The sequence below is a fragment of the Neovison vison genome, chromosome 9 (genome assembly GCF_020171115.1).
Source record: "Neovison vison isolate M4711 chromosome 9, ASM_NN_V1, whole genome shotgun sequence".
Taxonomy (NCBI): Eukaryota; Metazoa; Chordata; class Mammalia; order Carnivora; family Mustelidae; genus Neogale; species Neogale vison.
Window position 1 is genome coordinate 1,414,949 of NC_058099.1, and position 17,943 is coordinate 1,432,891.

A 17,943-nucleotide genomic window follows, 5' to 3' on the forward strand; every position below is an offset into this window, starting at 1 on the left:
AAAGTTTGCACAGTTTTGAGATGGCGACGGCAGAGCGTTAATCGGGGGGCAGGGCCCCACTGAGCCGGGCCCCAGGTGACCTCGTAGGCCACACACCCAGGAAGCTGGCTGGCCGCCTTCCCTCTGGGGCTGCCTCCTGGGCCACCCTGGGCCGGCACCTGCCAGGGGAGCCCTCGGCTCCATGCCCACATCAGGGGGCGGCCAAGGCCATGCTCCTGCCCTGGAGCAGCCACCAGGACAAGAGCTGGGCCCTGTTCTACTGGGTGACCCCTTTACCAAATGGCTGGGCCGCTCGACAAGGAAGCTGGCGTTGTTTTCTATGGAAACCACCCACAAAAACATCTCTGCGTGGGGCAGACGGGAGGTGGTCAGGCCCCAAGTCCTTGTCACCCGCCAGAGTTGGAGTCGGGCACTCAGGCCGGGGTAATGGGCGGTCAGGTTCGCCGTCTGACCAGCCTCAGCTGCCCACTTCTGCAGCCGGGGGGACCGTAAGCAGACCCCAGACCCTCTGCTTGTGCCCTGGAGGGGCCCGTCTGGTATCTGCGCATCTGGATCTGCTCTGCGAGAGGGAGGGAACCCCCCATGCTGGGCCCGGAGGAAGGAGCGAGTCACTACACGGTCTCACGCAAGCTTGCCTCAGAACAGCTCCAGGGCAGGGGGGTCCGAGGCTCAGAGAGGGGCAGCCCCTGGCCTGGGGCCACACAGCCCGCCCAGCCCCGCTGCATGTAACAATAATACCGTCCTCAGGTCTAACCACAGGCCAGGCCAAGCCTCGATACAGAGCAGTGGGGGGCGGGGGGGGGAGAAACATCACGAAATTCTCCTCAAAATGGAGCCAGCCAAGCACAGGGTAGACAGGACGGAGCCCCCAGAGCCTCCGGCTCCACCAGGGATGGGGGTGGGGGCCTGGGCACTGACCACATCGTGGTGCGGCGGGAAGTCGAACGTGTACTCGTCCCCAAGCAGGCGGCCGTAGGCGTAGTCGCTGTGCGCCTGGTTTCCGTAGGCCCCGTAGTAGTCGTATTGCAGAACCTGGGGGACGACACACGCGTCACCGTCCTCCTCCTCCTCTCTTCCCTCCATGTGCACGCACACGCGTACGCACACACACATGCTCGGCTTGGTGGGCAGGGAGCTGGCTCCCACAGGGGCGGAGACGGAGCTGCGAGCCGGTCCAGCCCCACGGAGCTGCCCTCTGGAGGGCTGTGCTGTGCTGTGCGTGCGGGGGAGGGGGCGGGGGCGGGGCTCAGCCGTCCACGGTCCCTCCCTCGGATGACACCCTAATCGCCCTGGTGGTGGGTCTGAGAGCCGGTGTCGGGAGAGAGCCGGGGCTGTGCCGGTTGGGGCCCGGAGGATGGAGAGGAAGTTGGGTGGGGGCAGGGTGGGGAGAGACCAGGGCTGACAAGGAGGAAGGGGCCGGTCAGGGCCGCGGCCAGGGCTTTCAGGGCAAGACTACGGCAGCGGGATAAGGCCCCGGCACCAGCCCGTTGAGGGTGACGGAGTTGAGGGTCCAACACCATTGCTGTGGCCATCAGGACCACAGCACGCTCCAAGGGCCTCAGGCTCCGAGGGATGGAGATCCTTTCTACAGATGGCAGCACGGCCAGCCCCGCCCAGCCTCCTTCCCCCAGCAAGAGCTGAGTGCGAGATTCTGACTGCGCTGGGCCACTCGGCCGCCCGGGGCCCCCCTCAAGCGCTGGCATCTGGGGCGGGGCCTCTGCACAGTCATCTCTCTGCCCAGCAGGTGCAGTTTCCACCGGCCCCTGAGGCCCCAGAACGGACATTCCAGGTCGCTGTAGCCTGGCCGGGCTTCCGGGATTTGGGGGACATCTTGTCACCTCGTGCCCTGGACACCTAGGATGGCTCCCAGGTGAGAAGGTGCAGAGCCCACCCGTCTCCAGATCAAGGGTCCCCGTCCCTGCTCCACTGTCCTCTACTCTCCTGGGGGACGGGGGCTTCCAGGGACAGGCCAGCTGGCACGTGGAGGGCTCTGCTCAAGGCACCCTGTCCTCGTGGCCCCAGCCTCTCAGCCTCCTGGGGACAGGCCTGTCCCCTAGCATCTTAGAGAGCCTGTCTCCTCTGTCCTCAGGTGTCCCAGGGTTTGCCTGTCCCTCCAGTGATTCGGACCTCAAGGGGAGCTCCGTGCTCCTGGGCAGAGGGCAAGGGTCTCTGCAGGCTGATGGGAGAAGGGGCCAGGACCGAGGAGCCGGAGAACAGTGACCCCTGGGCAGTAGCGAGCTCTGGTATCTGCCTCGCCTGCCTCCGGATGCCCTGGGAGCGGCCTTGGGCCCTGAGTTGCTGTGGAGATGGGAGGAGTTTGCGCAGGAGGGGACTGGGAAACAGAGCAGAGGGAGAGGGATCTCGATTTGCACAAATCTGGATCAAATACTGTCCCTCTGGCTGGGCTGGAAGCATCACCACGCCTGCTCCAGCAGACCCCAGCCCCAAGCCTCACGGGTGGGCGGCGTGGCTTCTTTTCTGACGGCCCCGGGGCCCATGGGAGGCACGGGGGCAGGGGGGAGCCCCCAGGAGGGCACCAGAGGCCAGGAGGCTGTGAAATCCCAACTTACAAACTAACGCGGAATGCCTAATTTGGGGCTAAGTCCTCCTACTAACATAAAATACCAGTTGCAGTTGCCAAAAATATATGAACAAAATTATGAGAAGACGCGCTAATTTCTCCTACACACGGGCGGGGGCTGCGCTGTGCACGGCCTCCTCACTGTGGCACAGCAGCTTTCCCCGGGGCCCCGGGCTTCTCAGAGCCCCAGAAGGCCTGAGTGACAGCCCCGGGGCCATCAGCAGGGGAGGGGCTCCGGGTGGAGCTACAGGGGCTCAGCCTTGTGCACACAAGACGACTCACCCTCCCCACAGGCCCCCCCTGGGCTGGCAGCCTCGCAGGTGGGGTGGGGGACGGGCGTGGAGGGGGACCCCGGCCCAGGGGGTCTACTCACCGGAGCTGTGCCTTGGGGCGTAAACCAGCCTGGCCGCTCCCAGCCCTGTCGCTCCTGGAACACACAGCCTCGGGCGAGTAGCTCCTGGGTAGGGGTGGGGAAGAAGCACCCTTCAGGCGGGCCAGACTACCCCCAGGTAGGGTAGCCAGTGACCCCCAGGGAGCAGAGGGCAAAGAGGTCTGGTAGTGGGACCCAGGACCCCATGCCCGCCCCAGAACCCCGCCCCAGCCCCCCTGCCCCAGTCCAAGAGTCCCAGCCTATTGAGAGACCTTCTGCTAGGGACAGAATCGCACCCCCAAGGTCCTATGTTGAAGCCCTAACTCGCAGCGGGGCTGCATTTGGACACGGGGCCCATGAGGAGGGGTTAGGGTGGACTGTGGTCATGCGGTGGGGCCCTCGTCCCAGGAAGGGAGGTCCGGCCGTGCCGCCCCCCGACAGGGCAGACGCAGCAAGACGGCAGCCCTGGGCAGCTAGGACGACGGGCCGCACCTGGAGCCGGGCCGCAGCCCCGGGCTCTGGGCTCCCGGGCTCCAGAATGGGGAGAAGGGATGTCTACGGGGCCAGCCCCCCCGTCTGCGCTGCGCTGTACCAACAGTGGGAAGAGGCCAGCAGTCTCCCTCCCAGGCCCCCCACCCCACCCCCCCAAGAGAAGCGACAACAGAGCAGGTGGCAAACACCTAGCAGCGGACGTCGGCGACACGCGCCGCACCACGGGCGAGCCTCTGGCACACGGGCCGGGAAAGGAAGGTCACGTGTCGCTCGGCTTCCCTCACATGCAATGCCCACCGCAGAGACAGAAAAACCCGGGGGTGGCTGTTCTAGGTGGGGCCGGGGGCGGGGAGAATGGGGAAGCCCTGCGTCCCGGACACGCGGGCCCCTCTCCGTGGTGGTGACGGTCGCACAGCGTCGTGAATGTCCTTATCTCCTGAATCCTGTGCTTTAACACGGTTGAAATGGCCAATTTGATGTGTCCTTCACCGCGAGACAAAAATGTAACAGCCTAAATTGGTTTCCTGGGCCGAGCTCACACGTGCCTGCGCGCGGGGACCGCCCCCGCGGCCCCGAGCGGCTCTCAGACAGCAGGACTGTGTCCAAGAATCCGGCTCCGTTCCAATGCTGTCTGCCCCGGGACCGCATCAGAGTCCCCCGGGGGGGCATCCCTCACGGCTGCCCCCCACGCCGGGCTGGCACCTGTGCTCCAGACGGACCGGCCGTGGGTCAGGACCCCAACTCTGGCGGCACGGAGTTGCTAAGCAGCTCACCCGGCTCGGAGAGCTGTTTCCCCCACTGGGTCGCCCGCGCACGGCTGCAGGCTAGAGCTCGGGGACAGCAAGCGGGACAAGCGGGACGTCAGGCCAAGTGTGGGCGAGGGTGTGCGGCTCCCGGCCCTCCGGGCGCCGCTCTGCCCAAATCTCCACGGGCTCCCCAGCCCAGAGGCTCTCGGTGCCCCTCCTTTGGGGTGTTTAGGAAGGCGTCATTCCATAGGCACGACTGATTGAAGCAGTGGCCACTGGTGACTGAGTCCACCTGCCGCCCCCTTCCTCCCCAGAGACCGGGGTGGGACAGGAAGTTCCTGTCCCCTAATCACGGGGCTTCCAGCTGGGTTCCCTGGCAGGCAGTCTCCTTCCTTAGGTTGGGCCCAAAGCCACTATTAACGTAACAAAAGGCATCTTTATGGCTCTGACACTTAGGAAATTCCAAGGGTTCGGACCTTCCCGCCAGACATGGAACTGGACAAAGACCGTACCTGTTCCTTATTCTGAGTCATAGTGTCGCACGGACACAATAAAGTCCTAGAGTGGCACATTTCTTTGAAAATCAGTTTGGGCTGGGGAAAGAGAGAACCGCCTCTCTCGCGTTTGGACGGGGCCTGCGTCCCCCGCGCCCCGCCCAACAGGCAACGGCCCGGAGCCCCAGGCTGAGCAGCTCCAGAAGCTGGGGCTGGCAGGGGTCCCGAGGCTCTGGACCAGCCGCCTCTGCCGACTCCCGTGAGCCACCCAGACCCCGAGCAGGGAGGGAAGGGGCCGAGGTCACACTCCCAACCGGTGACACCCCAGAAATGTCCTCTTCAGACATCCAAAGGGGCAGCAGCTGAGGACACAAAAGATCCCCTGCAGTGAGTGACGGAGGCGTGTGCCTCGGGGGAGCATCCCCTCCCCAGGAGGGAAAGAGGGGGGCTGGGCTCTTCTCATAAAACAACGTATGGCCAGGAGGCGACGTGGGCAGGGCTGACCGTGTGAGAAGGCGGAAGCGTGAGGGGATTCAGACGCCTCGCTGGGCACGGGGTGTGCTGGCTCCTGCGCGTGCCCTTTGGGCAAAGCTGTACACTCCTGAGCGGTCCTTATGAGCCCTCCCTGCTTCCACGGCCAGCCAAGCAAGCCCTGTGATCGCTCGGGAGGCCGTGGAGCCCTCAGGATCCATGCAGGGTGAATAAAGGCCCAGGCAGCCTGGGGAGGGCTGGAGGCTGTGTGGGGTCCGAGACCGTTGCTGGTCCCCTAAGCTGAGCCAAAGGGCAGGGCAGCCTGGGAACCACTGATGTCTTTGGGCCTCTCCCCAGGAGGTGCAGGGGACACTGGGTCCCTCTGGGGTCCAGGCCCTGGAGTCCCAGATGAAGGAGGTTCCTTTATTCCGCTCCGGGAGCCTGCCCTTCCTGCCGTCCCCTTCATCACCCATTCAGCAAACGTCCCCTGAACAGTGGTATGAGTCAGGCTCGGGCTCAGTGCTCGGGAACCAGAGACGCGACGGCACAGCTCCCCAGCCCAGGGCCACAGAGAGGCAGAGCCTGCATAGGCTGGGCCACAGGGCAGGTGCCGGGCTTGCGGGGGGGCCTGCGAGAGTGCACAGGGCCAAGCCAGGAAGGGCATCCGACGATGGGTTTTATCGTACAGGTAGAAGCTGGCCGGGGAGGAAAGGCAGCTGAAACGCCCCCCTCCACTCCCCCCCAACCCCGAGCAGAAGCTGGTGTCCGTGGCGCGCCCTCCTCCGACAGGGGACCCGCGGACGCCCCACCTGCCGCTCCGGGCCACCAGCAGCCAGCCAGGCTCCCAGCACATTCTGCCAGGAAGACCCTGGGAATGACCGAGACCCCATGGCCTCGCCTGTCTGGCAGCTGGGGCGCCACACGCCCTCCAGTCACCCCAGTCCCCTGGGTGTCCTGAGGGTCACCGTGCTCGTCGGGGGGCGGTACCTCGTGCAGGGGGTCGGTCCTCATGTTGCGTCCCGCCAGGGGCTCATCATGGGGGAAGACCACGGAGTAGTTCTTGGCGTAGGACTCGTGGCTGCGCTCCCGGATCCAGCGGCGGTGGTCGGCGAGCTGCGGATGGAAGCGCCTGCGGCGGAGGGAGGGGCCCGTCACTGCGCGGCCTGGGACGGAAGGGCTGGCCCAGGACCCAGGCCCCAGGACCAAGCACCCAGGACCAAGCAAGCACCCAGGACCAAGCTGGACCCTCACCCTCCACCAGAGTCCTCCCCGAGGCCTGGGCTCAGCAGGGCGTCCGGGCTCTGCTCTCCCACGGGGCGGGGGGGCTCCTCGTGGCGACCCCGGCCCTCACACCAGCCTCCCTCCAGCCTTCCTGAGGCCACAGCAGCCGGGGCCTCCCCGCGGCGGGTCCATCTGGTCTCCGTGGACAGCCATGGCTGCCCCAGCCGACTGCACAGCCGCCGGCGCCCCTGTGTCCGGGACCCCAGCCCCACCCCCGCACATACCCGCTCTCAGACCCCCCGCTCGGACCCGCCACCCCGGATGCCCCTCCCCCGACTGTCCACCTGCTGGCGTCTCATGCATCCCCAGGCCCTAGGTCCTTGTCCGTGCTTCATCCCCAGTGATCCCGTCCTAGCCGGTCAGGGCTCTGACGCTTACTCTGCACATCGTTCCAGAGAGGGACGTCCTGCCTGGGGCAGGGGTGAAGCTACAGACCGGAGCCTAGGACCGTGGATACGATCACTAGGAATCCCGAGGATGCCCGGAGCTCCCTTCTGGCGCAGGACCAGGGCCGAGTGCCCTCTGCGGGAATGTCTGCGGAACCCTCGTTACCCCGCAGCCCCTGGAGGGAGGGGCGGGGGAGGGAGCCACGGAGCTGGGCCCAGGGCCTGGGGAGGGTTCCTGGAGGAGAAGCGGTGTGCAGGGCGGTGTGCAGGGCGTGGGTCTGGGAATCTGCAGCTGCCTTTGGAGGGGTGGCGATGGGAAGGCAGGAGGCTAGGAGGTCTGGCCTCCGCTGATGGCCACTCTCGTCAGACGTCCCCCCATCACTAGGAGCGGACATGGTTCTCCTGGGATGGGACCTGCAGACGGACCTTCCCAGCAGCTTTGAGGGTGTGAGTCCTGGACGAGAACGGGGACAGGCAGCTGGAGGGTCTGGGGAGAGCGGGATCTCCTTCTTCAGGCCTCGGGGCCGTCAGGGGAAGCCGGACCCAGGGCAGGCCTGGGTGATCCCGACTGACAGATGTGACCCCTCCGGCAGGCGTCCCGCCGGCCAGCACCGCCGGCCCCTCCACTCACATCTGTGCCCGCGTGCGCAAGGCGGGGACGAGGGATCAAGTTCAGCCGGAGCACGACCAGGGGCCGGCAGGGGAATGACCACGCCTACGTCCACACACACCCGGCCACACCGTTCGCCCCATGAGCAGGCGGCCGGGGCCTGCGGCCGGGGCCAGGGTCCAGCCACCCTCCTCACTCAGAGAAGGAATGACTCCTCCTCCTCCCCACTCACTGGGACCCCAAGGACTTGTGCTAAAAATCACAGCCTGCGCTCCAGACCCTGCCCAGGCCAGGCTCCGGGGGGGCACCGTGCATGCGAGACTCAGACGCACTCTGCTGAGGGTTGGGTCACTGCTCCCGTCTCACAGATGGGAAAGCCACCTGCCTGCGCCACGAGGGTGGCTGGACTAGTTCGCTGCCCCCGCCTCTATCCACCAGGCCCCAGCTCTTAAGGTTCCCTCCCTGTACCCTCTGCCTCCTAACCCGTGACCTCCAGGCCCCAGCCTGCGAGCCATAAGCCAGCCCACGAGATGCTCCTGCCAGGGAAGGCAGCCGACGGAGGAGGGAAGCCCAGACCCCCTCCTGCCCAGGCCGGGGCCTTGGCCAGCCCAGACCTAAGGCTGCCCGCTGACTCCAGGACTGTGCACCCCCTCCCTGCTGGGCCTCCCTCAGCCCAAGACGGGTGCAGGCAGGCCAGCCTCGTCCTACAGCTGTGGCCGCCGCGGCACCAGGAAGCTGCCCCCCCCGCCCGAGGCCGGGGGTGAGCCCTGGCGGGTGGGTCCGTTCCAGGGCTGAAGCACTCGCCCGCCAGGGAGGTCAGAGCCCGGTCCGGCTCCGGCTCGCGCCCCGCATGACCTGCAGACGGACGGCCGCCCCCAACGGCGCCTCCTCTCGCTGTTTGCAGCGGGAGGGACTTGGGCCGGCCCATCCCCAAGGCCCCTCACAGCTATCGTTTCTGGAACATTCCTCTCTTGGGAAAGCGTGGGCGCAGCCCCAGCCGGGCTCTGAGGCAGCCACAGTGCAGACTGCCGTGCCAGGCGCCACGGAGGGGGTGGCAGTCGGGGAATCTCAGTGTCTGTCTGTCTGCCTCTGTGCGGGCCAGATATCCCCCCCTACGCCACAGCAGTGGGCGTAATGTCCTCATCAGGCCGGGAAGGGGCAGGGTTAGCAGAGCAGGGGCACGAGCTGAACCAGCCCCTATGGGCCGCCCGGGTCCCCCGGGAGGCTGTCTGCCGGGACCAGTGACGGTGGAGCGGGCTGGACACCCCCGGGGCGTCCCTTCAAGCTGCTGCCTGTGGACCCCAGCCCTGTCCGCTCCCCCGCCCGCGGGCCGTGGCTGGGAGTGTCTCCCCCCGCGCTGCCCGTCGGCGGAGGGTGGTACAGACCAGGCTGCCCCAGCTCTGATGCCAGCTCCCCTCCACCTGGGCTCGCGTCTGTCTGGGCTTCCTTGCAGACGTGTTTCAGAGCGATCTACCGACCCAGACGCGTTCGCGGCTCCCAGCACCGGCAGCACACAGCGTCATGACCCGAGGGTCGCGGAGAGGCCATGGCTTGGCCTGGGGTCAGACTTATTCCTATCACCCGATGGCATCTCGGCTCAGGGCTGTCTGCCGCCCAGCCTCGTCCTGTGGACCGACAGTAACCAGCGCAGCCTCACTTCCTGGGCCGCGTGTGGTCCCACCTGCTCCCCAGGCCTCAGTCTCCCCATCTGCCAAGTGGGATGATGCGATCCCGTTGCTGATCCTGGAGCTATCCGGAGGGTCCAGCAGGACGCTGGCACAAGAAATCCGGGAAGCTATCAAGGGCCATGGATCTGCCAACCCCAGGCCCCTGCTGGCACCTCTTCCAAGAAGCCCTCTGGATTTCAGGGAAGGCTCCTTTCTAGAGAGCCCTTGCCATGTACCCCACTCTACCGAATCCCAGGGCCACTCGCCTGATGTCGTAGCTGTACATGTCCTTCTCCGGGCGCCCATGGACGATCCAGTGGGCCAGCTCCCGCCCACAGCCGCCGCCCAGCATCATTCCTGGCAGGGGTGGAGCCAGAGGTCTGCCGAGGCCCCGGAGCCCAGCCCACAGCCGGCATCACCCCTCCCCTAGCCCTGGATCTCACACCTGGGGTGCTGTGCACCTGCTAATAAAACCTTGCCCCTCCCTGCCGGCCTCCTCTGCCCCACCCCCCACCGGGGGCAGGGGCGGGGGCCCAAAGTGGCGGCCCTTGTACTCACCGGCACTGTTGAAACCACAGCCCAGGTAGAATCCTCGGAGTTCGGGTGCCTCCCCCATGAGGGGCTTGTGGTCTGGCGTGAAGGACTCTGGAAGGAAGGGATGAAGGAAGGGGTGAAGCATCCCGTGATGCTGCCTCCGGGCCGTGTGCCTCCGGGCCAGGGTCTCCTGAGGGGGCAGTGGCCGGAGTGAGGTCTGCTGGTGCCTCCTTCATCCAGGCCTTCCCCATCCTCACGACTCAGCTCAATGCTGCTTCCTCCAGGGAGCCTCCCTGATGGCTCCTGCCACATTCCCAGGCTCCTCAGCATTTATGGCCAGAGGCACCCAGCTGGGAGGGGACTCCACCTTGCAGAGTCCAGGTTTGTCTCACGACGGTCACCATTCTCCTGCTGGTGAGGGGCCTTTCCCCAAGCCCCCATCACAGGGTGAGGCTCTCCCTCCCTGCGCCAGCTTCCTGCGGTGTCCCTGCTTCTCATCCTTGCCTACTGGACCAGGAGAAACGTGAGGGCGGGGCCGGGCTTCACTCACCGCCGTGTCTCAAGGCCTAGCACAGGCCCCACCCCACAGCAGGTGCCTCATAAATGTTCAATGAATGAAGGAACGATCCTAAGTTCTTTGGGAGAGGGACGGGGGTTTCTGCTCCTGCCTGTTGCTGGTGGGTCACCCGGAGAGGCCAGGGCATGATGGCGAGGGACCCTCGGACATCATCATGAAGAGCCGAGCTTTGCAGCCAGTCCTGGGTTCGAACCCTGCTTTACTCCTTCCTAGCTGTGTGACCTTGGGCTGGTCACTTCCCCTCTCTGAGCCTTAGTGTCCTCATCTGTAAAACTGGGAGCACAGCACTTCCTTCCAGGGCTGTGGGTTAGCCCATCTGCAAATACTTGTAGCCCACGTGTCTGTGGCCCAGGCTCGGCTCTGAACGAGACCAGTCCCAGCCCTCAGGGAGCTGACCAGACAGGGACGGACGCAGGAAATACACAAATAAGCAAAAGAGAATGTTTGGTAAGAAAACAGAGTGGGAGGAGAGGGTGGTGAGGGACTCCTGCCTATGCTTCTTGGCAGGTACCACGGTCACCAGGGGAGAGATGAGGAGACCCTGGGAAGCGGGGTCTCTCGAGCCCAGTGCCCTGCTAGTGAACCCTGGATGCCGGAGCGCCCCTCAGGGCTGTCCGGCCCCCGGCCCGAGTTCCTCACCTCTGTGCAGCTCTGCTCCCTGCGGGGGGAGCAGGCCTGAGCTGGGGGGGCGGCATCTGAGGCCACCCCCGTCTGGGACCTGGGGGGAACCTCCAACCAACCAGAGGGGGGGATACCCCAGAGAGGGGGGAAACCCCAGAGGTCTGAAAGACAGAGTTGGGATGGCTGAGGGAGGGTGGGGCGGTCAGAGAAGGCAGAGAGCATCAGGGCGGGAGCTTCCCTGGGGGCCCGTGCGGCCACCCCCGCGAGCCCTTGGGCAGAGCGGGGATGTTTCCCGCCCGGGACCATGGGAGGACAGGAAGGCCGGAACAGCCTCATGGGGCAAGTCAGGGGGGACGAGAGCCTCTTGAATGTTTGACGAATGACTCAAGCCTGTACAACATGAGGACGCGGGAAGACGGGACGTTTGGCTGCACAGACGGGGCCCCCACCTTGGCGGTGACCTCCGGGACCTGGAATGGGAGCTCTGCCTGCCCCCAGATTCCCCAGAGTCAAAGGGTTCTGGGACTTCCGAGTTCTGTTCTGGAAGCCGAAGGCCACTGACCAGGCTTGTGCTCCCTGGCAAGAGAGAGGCTGATTTCCGCCGTGAACCCTCCCTCCCAGGCAGGAGACCAGACACAAGATGTCCTCACAGCACCTCGCCTTTGTGGGAGCAGTGACTGCCCGGGCTAATTAAACACGATGCTCCCGGGTGACCCGCCCCCCCGGGCTCGTCTCAGGCCTGTGCTGCTCACTGCCAGCCTCTCGCAAGCCCAGGGAAGCCATCGGGGGGGCGGGTAGGCAGTGAGTCTTCAGCCCACGGCCCACGGCCCACGCCCGGTGGGTGCTTCTAACCTGCTCACCGAGGCTGGGCTTCCTGAGAGCTGAACAGATTAGAGCCGCCCTGGCTGGCGGCCGTGCTGATGCCAAGGGCATGGAGGGAGAGGGCTGGACCCCTGCAGGCCACGGGCCCCCGGCATCAGAACCTGCCCCTCTTCTGGCCCGGCCTGCCCCTTGGCTGTGGACAACCCCTCCCTCCCCAGCCTCTGGCTATCCCCTTCTGCTCAGGGGACGCACAGCACTTTGCTGGCCCAGCCGCGCCCCGCACCGAACAAGTGGCTCTGCTTCGTGCCGCACGCCTGCTGAGTAAGTGCTCTGCCACCCATTTCACAGACGAGGACACTGAGGCACAGGGAACTGAGTCTCAGACACAAACTTTCCCCTTTGGACAGCATATCCTTGGACACCATATCCTATGGACACCATATCCTTCAGGGACTCTCTCCCCAGCCCTGATGTGGGCCGAGGCTGGCCCCACCCATTTTCTGCCTTGATTGACGATGAAAGAGCCCCCACGCGAGCCAGGGAGGAAGGGGGCAGAATAGGGCCTGTTCTGTTGGAACCACGACGGGGGTGCGTGTGTCCCGCCTGCACGCGGCGGGGCAGCCCAGGTCCAGGACTGACACAGACCAGACGCACTTCTCAGCCAGAAGGACCCTGGGATGCCCAGCTCCCAGCCTCCTCACTCACCAGGGCCGCAGACCGTGGACTTGACCCCCGTCTTCTCCAGCACAGGGACGCGGTTGACAGCACCTTCAATGTGCGGGCTGAACACGTCCCAGTCCAGGTCGAAGAGGCCAAAGGCAAACTTGTCTGACACCTGGCGGGGCAGGCAGGGGTGCGGCCCTGTGACAGGGAGCTGAGCCCGGCCAGCCCGCCCCAAGTTAGCAGAGGGACAGGGCTGGGCTGTGCCCCTCAGGCCTCCTCCGCTGACTGCGCAGCAGGGCCTGTCCGCTCCCCTTCCCCATGTTGGCCCAGGCCCCCCCGTTCTGTGCTGGATTGTTGCCGTGGCCTCTCCCTGGCCACTGGTCACCTGGCCTCCCCACTTCCTTCCACCCATTCTCCTAAGTCAGACCAGGCCCTCTCTTGCTCTCAAGCCCTCCATGGATCTCCGTGGCTCTCTGTGCCCGACAAAGCCTTACAAGGCCCTGTCTGTGTCCACCTCTGACGCACGGCCACACGGGCCTTCCTTCAGTTCTTCGAGAAGGACCAGCCTGACCTGACCTCAGGGCCTTCACCCCCACCTGAGGCAGCTCCTTGCCCACCGGATCTCTCTGCAGGCCTCTGCTCTGCCCTCAGCTCCCCGGGCAGCGGCAGGGGCGGGGGTTGCCCGGCCCGACCACAGTGTGAAGGTCCTCGCTCTGCACCACGCTTACTGGGCTTCTTCCTAACCTGCCGGCTCCATTCAGCACACAGATCCCCAAGGCTTCTTGTTTATTGTGGGTCTCCCCACCTAGACAGAAGCACCCCGGGATAGGGACTTTGATGTTGGTCTCGCCCTGTCCCCGGGAAGTAAGACAGCATCTGACCCGAAGCTGTCATTCAGTCACTCCATTTCCGCATGAAGCCAGGAGTGAGGGAGGCCCGGGCATGTTCGGGGGAGCCGAGGGGGCCGCCGGGCCTCAGGCAGCCCCCGAAGCCGCTGGGGGGAGCAGCCAGGTCTGGGGGGGGTGCTGCTGCCGTGGGGGCGGGCCTCAGGGGGGTTTGCTGCGGACACCGGGCTTTCAGGTCTCTGTCTTCCAAGGCCATTACTTTACGTTTCTGCACTGTTCTTTGCATTTCCCTCACTGTCACGAGGCCAATCCTCTCCCTGCCCCAGCTCCGGGTCTGCCTGTGTGCCGGGAGTGAGAGGACCTGCCACTCCTCCGTGGGAGGCTGGGTTTCCTGGAAGAAGGCCTCTCCATGCTGAGACACGGCCCCGAATCACCCCTCAATCCCTCAGTGTCTCACCTCCTCCCAGAAGATGGGGTTGGTCTCATAGCCGCCCACAGACAGCGCGTCCCCTTGGAGGCGGAGGTAGACCGAGGCGTCGTGGTCGCGGACATTGGGCATGTTCTGGAAGGCAGAGCAGAGAGGCCTCGGGGTCAGCCAGGGCCGGGCGGTCCCAGGCCCACAGTGGCCCATGGCATCTCCTCCTTATTGTAGGCCTCAGGTTACACAGCGGACAAACCACTCCCCCCACTCAAATCTGTCCTTCCCTAGACCCCATAAAACAGCAGCAAAGAAGTAAGAAGGAGAAGAAGGAAGGAGGGAAGGACAAGGTCTAAGCCACAAATCCAGGGGAACCGCGGAGGGACTAGAGCATGCGGAGCCCTCCAGCAACACGGCGCACGCCGAGCCAAGTAGGCACCCCTGCGCGGGCTTGGGCACGGGAAAATGCCAAGGGGGGCCCGTGCGCACCCTCTAGCCCCCTCCTATCTGCAGAGTCCTGGCTTGTGCCGACCCAGCTCCCTCTGCAGGGCCTGACAGGCAGAGTGCATGGTGTGTGGGTGTGAGTGTGTGTGCTCATGAGCGTGTGCGTGTGTGTGCATGGATATGTGTGTATGTGTGGGAGTGAGAAAGAGTGCGTGTGTGAATGGAAAGGCCAGGGTCTCTTCAAAGCGGTGAACCCAGGTCCCCTCCATCCCCACCCAGCACAGCCTGCAGCCTGGCCTGGGGACAGCCCTGAGGTCTGGGGAATGGGGTCCCCACAAGCTGTGGTCTCAGAGGTGTGAGGGATGGGTTTCCGTTCCCCTCTACAGCAGCCCAGAGACTCTATCGTGGAAACACAAAGTGGCCTGTGGAAGGTTCCAGATGCTAATGAAGTGGCCTGTGGAAGATTCCAGATGCTGACATAGGGGCCCTCACCAAAGAGGACAGCTCACCCTCATCATCCCTTACAAGATGCCCTCCTGTCCTCCGTCTCCAAGCTTCCAGTCGGCCTGCAGAAACTCCCCCCCTTAAAACCCACACCAGGAACTTCAGAGCGATGACAAGGTTGGGTCCACCAAACAAGGGGCCATGGAAAAGGAACAGATGAAGAAAGAGGTCTCAAAGTGAGAGATGATTATCTAAATGAAAAATGCAACGGCAGGGTCGGATAAGACCATCTTCTAGATATGAGGCCAAAAAAAGACAAAGAAATTGCAATCAGGAAAGAGAAAAATAAGGAAATCACAAAGTCAGCCCTAAAGGTCCAACATCTACCTTATAGGGGTTCCAGAAAGACGAACAGAGGAAATGGATTAGAGGAACATCAGAGAAGCAATCTAGGACAACTTCTCAGATTAAACATCACAGATCTCCATATTAAAGGGCCCACCAAGCCCTGTGCATGGGCAGGCAGCACAGAGGCCATGCTGGGGTAGAAACATCAGAACTCCAGAGGAACAGATGCATCCTGGAGAATGGCACAACATTCCTCGAGGCCAGAGGACCTGGAGCCAAGTCTTCAAAATTCTGACAGATAGCTTTAGATGGAGACTTCTGGGCCCAGTCAATCCATCAATCAAGTGTAAGAAAAGAATAAAGATTATTTCAGACATCGATGAATGCAGAAGTGTTTACCCTCCATCTGCCCCTTCTCAGTAAGCAACCAGAGCATAAGCCATGGATCCAAACAGAAGAGGAGAGAAGAAGGCTCCAGGGTCACAGCTGAGCAGAGGCCACAAGGCAATCCTTCTAGAATGGAGATCAGAACAGCCGGAGGGTACCTCCAGGGGAAGGGAATGGGACTCACAGACTGTAGTGATTTCCCTGATGTGCGGAGTGGTGCCGAACATATTCTTGAGAAGTAGTTGACAGTTGAAATGTTTGGGAGGACAATGGGACAGTTAGAATATAAATGCACATATCCTCAACAAAACACTAGCAAACTGAATCCAGCAACAGAAAAAAAGGATTATATCCCATGGCCTATGAGATTTATCCCAGGAATGTAAGGTTGGCTTGACATCTGAAAACAAGTCTTTGTAATACACTGTATCAACTGAGTAGGATGAAAACCCATCACTTCAATAGGTGACGGAGAAAGCATTTCCAACACATCTCATCACAAAAACACTCAACAATCTAGAAATAGAAGGGAACTTCCTGACAAAGGGTATCTAAGAAACACCCACAGCTAAAACACACTTATTTTCAGCTCTTCCTCTAAGATTAGGCCAACAGAAGGATGTCTCCGCTCAGCACTTTCACTCGCGCTGGAATTTCTAGCCAATACAGCAATGAGGCAAGAAAAAGTATTAAAAGGCCTCAAGCTTGGGAAAGAAGGCGCAAAACGATCTCTATTTGCAGGCGACACGATCCTGCATATAGAAAATCCTAGGAACCCACTGAACAACTATCGCAACTGACAAAACAGTTCACCAAAGTGGCAGGATACAAGGTCAACATACAACAGACAAATAAAAACTATTGTTTTGTTTTTCATTTCATCAATATTGGGCAACCAAAAAATGAAATTAATAACTCCACTCACATCATCGAAAGGAATTTTTTTGAAGATTTTATTTATTTACTTGAGAGAGAGCATGCACTCACATGAGCACAAGCAGGGGAAAAGGGAGAAATAGAATCCCTGGCGAGCAGAGAGCCTGATGCGGGGTCCGATCCCAGGACCTGAGATCATGATCTGAGCTGAAGGCAGATGCTTAATGGACTGAGCCACCCAGAAGCACCCATCAAAAAGAATTTTCAAATCCTTACAAATAAATTTAACAAAACAAGTGCAAAACTTATACTCTGAAGACGTGGCAATATTTTTGAAAGAAACTAAGAAGCCCTAAATGAACTTTACAAAGTGAAGACTGGACTAGGGCTGAGACGGCAATGCTCTCCACTGATCCAGATTCCACACGATCCCCACCACAGTCGCAGCCGGCTTCTGGGCAGAAACGGACAAACTGATCCGAAAATGCATACGGCAACGCAACGGACCCAGAACACTTAAAACAATCTTGACAAAGATGGGACTCGTGCTTCACGATTCGAGACTCATTACAATACCGTAATCGAGACGGAGGGCATGAACACAGGACACGCATCCAGATCGCTGGAATGGGACCGACGGTCCGGAAACAAGCCCTCACGGTTATGGTCCACTGATTTCCCACAGGGACGCCAAGGCCACGGCGGGGGAAGCGGGGATCTTCAACACGCAGCGCCGACACAACTGGACGGCCGCACGCAAGAAAGGAAGTCGGACCCTTCCTCACAGCATACACAAACCTTAGTCACAGTGGGTCACGGACCTAAAAATCAGAGCTAAACCCATAAACTTCTTAGGAGGAAATATGTGGGTCCATCTTCGTGGCCTTGGAAAGGGCGTTAGGAAATGCCCTTCGGAAGCAGAAGCACAAGCGGAGAAAGGGACATCCCATCCGCTGGACTTGGCCAGAACGGAGACCTCTTGTGTGCTGCCAACACCACCACCAAGGAAGGGAAGACGACCCACAGCGCGGGAGAGGATACGTGCCCGGCTGGAGTCTGGAGAGAGGCGTGTACCTGCATAGAACGGGAACTCTTCCGACTCAGTAAAAAGACCAACAACCTCATATAAAATGAGCAAGGTGTCTGCGTAGACGCCTCTCCAAAGCAGACGGAGGAATGGCCAGTGAGCACATGGGAAGAAGCTCCGCGTCATCAGTCGGTAGGAAATGCGGCTCAGAACCCCGATGAGAGACTCTGCACTTCACACCCACCAGGACGGCTAGGGTCAAAGAGAGTCGTACGGGGCGGTGAGGCCGTGGAGAAGTCAGACCCTCCGCGCCGCGGGTGGGAATGGGAAAGTGCCCATGCTTCGAAAATGGTCTGACAGTTCCTCCAACAGTTAAACATAATTCCTATATGATTCAGCAATTCCACTCCAAGATATCTGCCTGAGAAATATTGAAACACATCACACAGAAATGTGAACGTGAATGTTCATAGCAGCATTAGTCAAAGCAGAAACCACTCGAATGTCCAGCAACAGGTAAGTGGAAAAATAAAATGTGATCTACAATAGAATATTATTTAGCCATTAAAAGGAATGAAATTCTGATCATGTATCCCATGGATGAACTTTGAAAATGTCAGACTGAGTGAAAGAAGTCAGACCCCAGAGGCCATATATGGTCCAATTTCATTGTATTAAATGTCCAGAATTGGAAAATCTGCAGAGACAGAAATCAGATTAGCGATTATCTAAGGTTGGGGGCAGGACGGGAAAAGGGGAGTGACTGGTAATGGGTGGCTTTGGAGGATGAAGGTAACGTCGACAGAGAGATCAGAACACGGACAGAGGCAGCGACCGTT

The 17,943-nt window shown here is 61.7% G+C and overlaps 1 protein-coding gene across 3 annotated transcripts in view; it reads right to left on the reverse strand.

Annotated features, from left to right (window-relative positions):
- Positions 1–17,943, reverse strand: part of SARDH (sarcosine dehydrogenase) — a 60,969-nt gene that overhangs the window by 33,037 nt on the left and 9,989 nt on the right. For all 3 annotated transcript variants that reach the window (XM_044264510.1, XM_044264509.1, XM_044264508.1), the window contains 7 exons: positions 13,618–13,722; positions 12,358–12,487; positions 9,657–9,743; positions 9,365–9,455; positions 6,142–6,283; positions 2,955–3,038; positions 919–1,032 (listed from right to left, as the gene is read on the reverse strand). In XM_044264510.1, the coding sequence (XP_044120445.1) occupies positions 919–1,032; positions 2,955–3,038; positions 6,142–6,283; positions 9,365–9,455; positions 9,657–9,743; positions 12,358–12,487; positions 13,618–13,722 (753 nt within the window). The remainder of the gene's footprint in view (positions 1–918; positions 1,033–2,954; positions 3,039–6,141; positions 6,284–9,364; positions 9,456–9,656; positions 9,744–12,357; positions 12,488–13,617; positions 13,723–17,943) is intronic.